Below are 6,000 nucleotides of genomic sequence, written 5' to 3'. Positions count from 1 at the left end.
GGGGGTGCCCAGGCGTGTGGGGCTGGCAGCAGAGCGGATTGGCCGCTGACAAAGCGGGCGTGGCGGCCCCGCACCCGCCCTGCAGAGCGGGGGTGAAGCTGAGGCACCCAAAGGACCCGCCCCGCCCCCCCGCTGCAGCGGCCTGGCCCGCGCTCGGCCGGCAGGTGGCGCCAGATCTCGCCGCTCGGCCGGCCGGCCGCCCGCGGGCAGCGCAGCGCCCACCTCCAGACAGGCGCACAAAGCGGCGGGGCGAAGCCGTCTCGGGGCTCGCCGCGTCTCCGCCCCACAGGCAGGGACCGAGCAGCGGCAGCGGCTGCACGCCCCGCGCCGAGCGCCCCGGCTGGCCCCAAGGTAAGTGCCTGCAAACTTCGCGCTGCCCCCCGCCGTCTGCTCGCGGGCGGGCTCCTGCCCCCGGGCTGGGCTGGGGGGTCCTCTGGGGCTTCTGCACCCAGAAGTTGTGGGGCTGCAAGGAAAGGCAACTTACTCCCCTGCCCCCGGGCAACGCCTGTCCGCCCCTGCCAGGCTGGGCGGCTTGCAGCTTGGTTTCGGGGCCAGGGGTGATGCCCGCAACCCGCGGGGGTTTGTTGGGGGAGCAGGCTGCCGGCTCTCCCAGCCACCTCCCCATCCATCCCGCGCGAAGGCTTCCCCAGGCAGCGCTGCTGTGGCGGAAGCAGACTCCCCCCATCTCGTCCCCCGAACCTGGCTGCCGCTCAGCTCTGCTCGCTCTGCTGCTCCTCTCTTTGCAGATGACTAGGATAGTGGTAATTGTTGCTTGGTGTTTTCTGCAAGTGGAAGGCAGGCATCCAGACATCCTCCCCAGTCACCACAACAATGGCAATTTCTTGGACAACGACAAGTGGCTGAGCACCGTTTCGCAATATCAGAAAGATAAATACTGGAACAAATTCAGGGATGTAAGTACTTCTTTCTTTACCAAGGCACCTGTTTGTCAGTGTATTTCTCCTGTCTTTTAGTGGTGGGGGGGGGGGGGGGAAGGTGTTGTTGATGCCACCGGTTGAGCTTTAGTGTTGTCCAGAGAAAGATGTTTTAAAAGCAAAAGCCATGGGCTAGTCGTACCCAAATGATCAATAGCATTTTGAGCTAGATGTCAGCCAACATAAAAGAGTGGGATCTTGAATATTCTGTCGGGGAGTAACTTTGAGAAGTTTCTCTGCCTGCTGATTAAGAGATCAGTAACTGTGAAATGAAATGATGAAATGTATTGAAAAATGTATTGATTCCACGGACAAGGTGATAAACCATGAAACCTTTTCTCCTGCATAGGTGGTAGGAAAATAAAGCTGGCGATTTTATTATCAGTTCAGCTCATGGAAATGATTGGGTTAAGGCAGCAATTTTCTGAGAGAACATTTTCCTGTAACAAAAAGCAGCATGAAATAACTTGACCTTATAGCATGTATCTGTGCAACGGAATACAGCTACTTTGCACTGTTTGTTTCAGTGTATTATGCTGCAGAAAGGAGCAAGTCTTGAATTCCCATAGTTTCTAGGCAGAGGGGTACAGCGAGGCAATGCGATAGGAGGTGAAACATGTTTCCCTGTGCTCCTTTTGGTCTTATAAGCTAACATTTGAGGTAGATATTGAGAGACCTGCTTGAGTCTATTCAAGACTGAATAGAGGGCACATAACTACTAATGCTGACTATTAGCAATGTTGTTAAATATTCCTTATTGCAAATGTCTGCAGTGTGATTCTATAAATGGGCAACGAAAGAAGGGAGCATAGCCAGCTGGCTGTTATGTTGAAAGAACATTGTAAAAAAGGACTGGCACTATATATTAAAAACTTAAAATGTTATGCTTTGCATCCTTGACATTGTGTTAGGCCTTGCACAGAGTGGGGCAAGGTGCAATAATTAAAATTGCACCTAATTGTCTGGTTTTTATAGATTAAATCTTAATTGTGGTTGTAGGTTGCTGTCCTTTTGTCTTGGGTATGCAGATTGCCTTTTTGTTTTCTCCCTTCATGAGAAACCTTGCTATCTCTCTTTTACATTTAAACTTTAGACTTCTTTCATGGAGTTACAAATGATTGCTTAGGCTCTTACTATCATAAGGAGCTCAGTATGCTAGAGTATTGCCTTAAAATTGGTAGAAATTAATGTCAGGAAATAGGTCCATGACCTCCTGTTACAAGGTCCGTCTGTTGAGTCTGAAGTTGTTCTCTGTTGATGAAACTTAGGAAAAGTTGTACATATGCAGTAGCTACTATTTGAACAAATGGTTCCTACAAATATATACATATTATGAAGTCACAGATATTCAGTTAGGAGGGACCCTTGTGATCATCTAGTCTGGCTTCCTTCATAACAGAGGCTATGAGGTTTAACCCAATAATTTCTGCATCATCTCCGTATGATGATTTAGCAATATTTAGAGAGAGGGTGAAAACTATTAAAGGCAAATCAACCAGTCCAACTCTCCCTTTGATTTGGGGGCAGAATTTTAATAAGGGTCTCCCAACATCTTCCAACAGTTGAGCCCCTTTGCTTTCATTCTGAGCCCTTCCAAAAATTACCCTTAAACTGAAACGTATCATTCTTCTTCCAGCTGAAAGGTTTGAAGAAAGTTTAATCACCTGGGTTGTTGTTTTTTTGTTTTTTTTTAATTTTCCAAATGGAGTTGTCTGGGAAATGATCTTTTTTTTTCCCCCGTGAAAAATTTCAGTGAAGATAACCTTTTTTCATAGTCATCAACATTTTTCTTTGAAAAAAACAATTTTGGGGGGTGGGGTTGTGTCAAAACCAAAATTTTGGTTTTGACAACCAAAAGCTTTAAAGTTCAATTTTTCAGTTGTCAAAAAACAAAATATATTTTGATTTTTTTTGTTTGACGAAAAAGCATTCAAAATTTTTGAAGAAAGAGAATTTTCTTACAAATTTTTTCCTTTTCATTGCCAAAGCTATTTTCTAGAAGGAAAAAAAATGTATGGAAAACTTTTGCGCACCTCTATACCTAAACATAAGCAAAGGGACTTTTTGAAGGGATTGCTCAAATATCCTTCTGCTTAAATTACTTCTTTTTAGCCAGTTCAGATTTCACATGTGTATAATCAACAATGGTGAATGCACACATAACGGTAAATCATTCCAGTAATGGCACAGTGAGTACACTTATGTTTGCAGAAGATACCAAGCTTGCACGTGCTTTGGAGGACAGAATTAAAATTCAAAATGATCTTGACAAACTGGAGAAATGATCTCAATTAAATAGGATGAAATTCAGTAAGGACAAATGCAAAGTACTCCACTTAAGAAAGACTAATCAATTGAATAAACACAAAATGGGAAATGACTGCCTAGAAAGGCATACTGCAGGAAACTGTTGTCGTGCATCATAAACTAAATATGGGTCAACACTGTAATACCTTTGAAACAAAAAAACCCCCAAAGAGCTAACATCTGGAATGTACTACCAAGCGTATTGTAAGCAAGACACAAGAAATAATTCTTCCACTCTACTCAGCATTGACAAGGTCTCAGCTGTAATAATGGGTCCAGTTCTGGCCACCACACTTCAGGAAAGATGTGAACAAATTAGAGGAAGTCCAGAGAAGAGCAACAAAAATGATTAATGGTCTAGAAAACGTGACCTGTGAGGAAAGATTGGGGGGGGGGCAGGGGAAAAGGGTTTGCTTAGTCTGGAGAAGAGAAAACTGAGGGGTACATAACAGCCTTTAAGTACGTAAAATGTTGTTCTATAAAGAGGAGGGTGATAAATCGTTCTCCTTAGCCACCCAGGACAGGACAAGAAGTAAGGGGCTTAAATTGCGGCAAGGGAGATTTAGATTAGACATTAGGAAAAACTTCCTAATGGTAAGGGTAGTTAAGCATTGGAATAAATTACCTAGGGAGGTTGTGGAATCTACGTCATTGAAGGTTTTTAAGAATACATTATACAAACACCTGTCAGGGATGGTCTACACATAATACTTAGTCCCCTGCACTGAGGTTGGACTGGACTAGATGACCTATCAAGGTTCCTTCCAGTCCTACGCTTCTAGGATTCTATGATCAACTTGATGCTGCTGAAGTGACTTACTGGGGGGTTGGGGGGAAGAGACAAAGACTCATACTCTTCTAGTGGGGTTGCACGCATGTTTTACTGATTTTTGAAATAATAAAAGTCTACGTGCGTTCTCATGGTAGTGTGGAGTTGTGCTCCTGTTAGCTTTATTTCACTAAAAATATACTCCATGAATGTTGTATGAGATTTTAAGCACACAGAAGTCAGGAAATTCAAAGTTATGGCTTTTGCAACAACTGTATGCCACGTGCTTTATGTATTTATTCAGGGCCAAATCCTCCATGAGAGAATCTGCTTAATCAGAGCAAAACTAGTGTGGTTCCACACTACCTACAGTTTTAAGGCCATGTTCCCCACAGATCAACTGATGAACCTTTTGTGTAGAAAGCTCATAGTGAGGATTAAGTTACAATGAACTAAGACCACTTTACCCCTGAATTAGAGCTTCCACCTGGGAGTTTAATATGCTTTAAATTATGTGCATTGACTTCATGGTTTTAGCTGATTTGCCTTAACTTTCCTGAGGGTCCCAATGTAGACATCCTCTAAGTGTGTAGCAGCAACCAACTGCACAGGGACTATGCAGGTGCTGTGTGCACCACCAGGGGAAAGGTCTTTTACTCCCAACCGCTACCACATAAAGCAGTGGTCTCCAACCTTTTTAAGCATAAGATCACTTTTTTTGAATTTAAGTGCAACCCAGGATCTACCTGCCCCTTCCCTGAGGCCCCACCCCGCTCACTCCATCCCCTCTTCCTCCGTTGCTTGCTGTCCGCCACCCTCACTCACTTTTAGTGGGCTGGGGCAGGGGGCTGGGGTGCGGGAGGGGTGAGGGGTTCAAGCTCTGGGAGGGAGTTTGGGAGCAGAAGGGGATGCCAGGTTGGGGCAGGGTATTGGGGTGCAGAAGGGTATATGGGATGCAGGCTCTTGGAGGGGGCTCATGGCTGGGGCAGGGGGTTGGGGTGAAGGAGGGGTGTGGACTCCTGCTGGGCGGCGCTTGACTCGGACGGGTGGCGGGGCTAAGGCAGGTTCCCTGCCTACTCCGGCCCCACACCGCTACCAAAAGCTTCCAGCACGTCTCTGTGGTCCCTGGGGTGGGGGGAAGGGGGTCTCTGCGTGCTGCGCCTCCCTTCAAGCACCGCCTCTGTCACTCCCATTGGCTGCAGTTTCCCATTCCCAGCCAATGGAAGCTGCGGGGGCGGTGCCTACTGGCAGGAGCAGTGTGCTGAGACCCCTTTACCGCCCCACACATGCAGGAATGTGCCGGCCACTTCCGGGAGCGGCGTGGGGCCAGGGCAGGCAGGGAGCCGGCCAGAGACTGCGATCGACTGTCGGAGGCTCCACAATCGACCAGTCAATCGCGATCTACGGGTTGGTGACCACTGACATACAGCATCTCTGGACAAAGTATTTTACTTAGGCTTTGCACATGGGGCCAGCATTTTACATGAAGGAATTAAAGTTAATACTGTAGGGCCTTATCCTGCCAACGCTTTTGGGCAGAAAGCCTGAGTTTGTGCCACTGACCTCAATGGGAGCCAGACTGGGGCAATCGTTATTACTACTTTGCGTCATCCAATTAACTTCAGGGATAAGATTACTCATCCACATAAATGTTTGCACAATTAGGGCAACTGAGAATACTACACAGGCACAAGAAAGCCAAGATATGATTGCTATAGAAATGTGAACTTTGAACACTTCGTTGTACTTTTCTGCATGTATAAATATCAGTTGTAATCTTACATTAATGTAGTTTTTGAAATTGACGTATAATTAAACCTGACATTTTAAATCAAGCTTCTTTCATTTCTGGCAATATTTTGCAAAATGAATTGGTTCTTTTGCTGTATCAAGCAATGGTCCAATATGGTCTGCTCTGGGAAGATCGCTATTGATTGTCTTTTTAGTACAATCCGTTTTTCTTTTGGGCAAAGACAGCAGGGTGGTTGC

General features: G+C 46.1%; 1 protein-coding gene across 3 annotated transcripts in view; it reads left to right on the top strand.

Annotated features, from left to right (window-relative positions):
• The first annotated feature begins 202 nt into the window (after positions 1-202).
• Positions 203-6,000, top strand: part of SPOCK1 (SPARC (osteonectin), cwcv and kazal like domains proteoglycan 1) — a 480,430-nt gene continuing 474,632 nt past the window's right edge. For 2 of the 3 annotated variants that reach the window (XM_048860608.2, XM_048860611.2), the window contains exons 1-2: positions 203-351; positions 747-914. In XM_048860608.2, the coding sequence (XP_048716565.1) occupies positions 747-914 (168 nt within the window). In that variant the 5' untranslated portion in view covers positions 203-351. Of the gene's footprint in view, positions 352-746; positions 915-6,000 lie in introns of those variants that run through there. The other variant, XM_048860609.2, reaches the window with a different exon arrangement.

This window comes from Caretta caretta, chromosome 8, assembly GCF_965140235.1.
Source record: "Caretta caretta isolate rCarCar2 chromosome 8, rCarCar1.hap1, whole genome shotgun sequence".
Classification (NCBI taxonomy): domain Eukaryota; kingdom Metazoa; phylum Chordata; order Testudines; family Cheloniidae; genus Caretta; species Caretta caretta.
The sequence above is the reverse complement of the archived record's forward strand: the minus strand, read 5'-3'. Positions and strand labels throughout refer to the sequence as shown.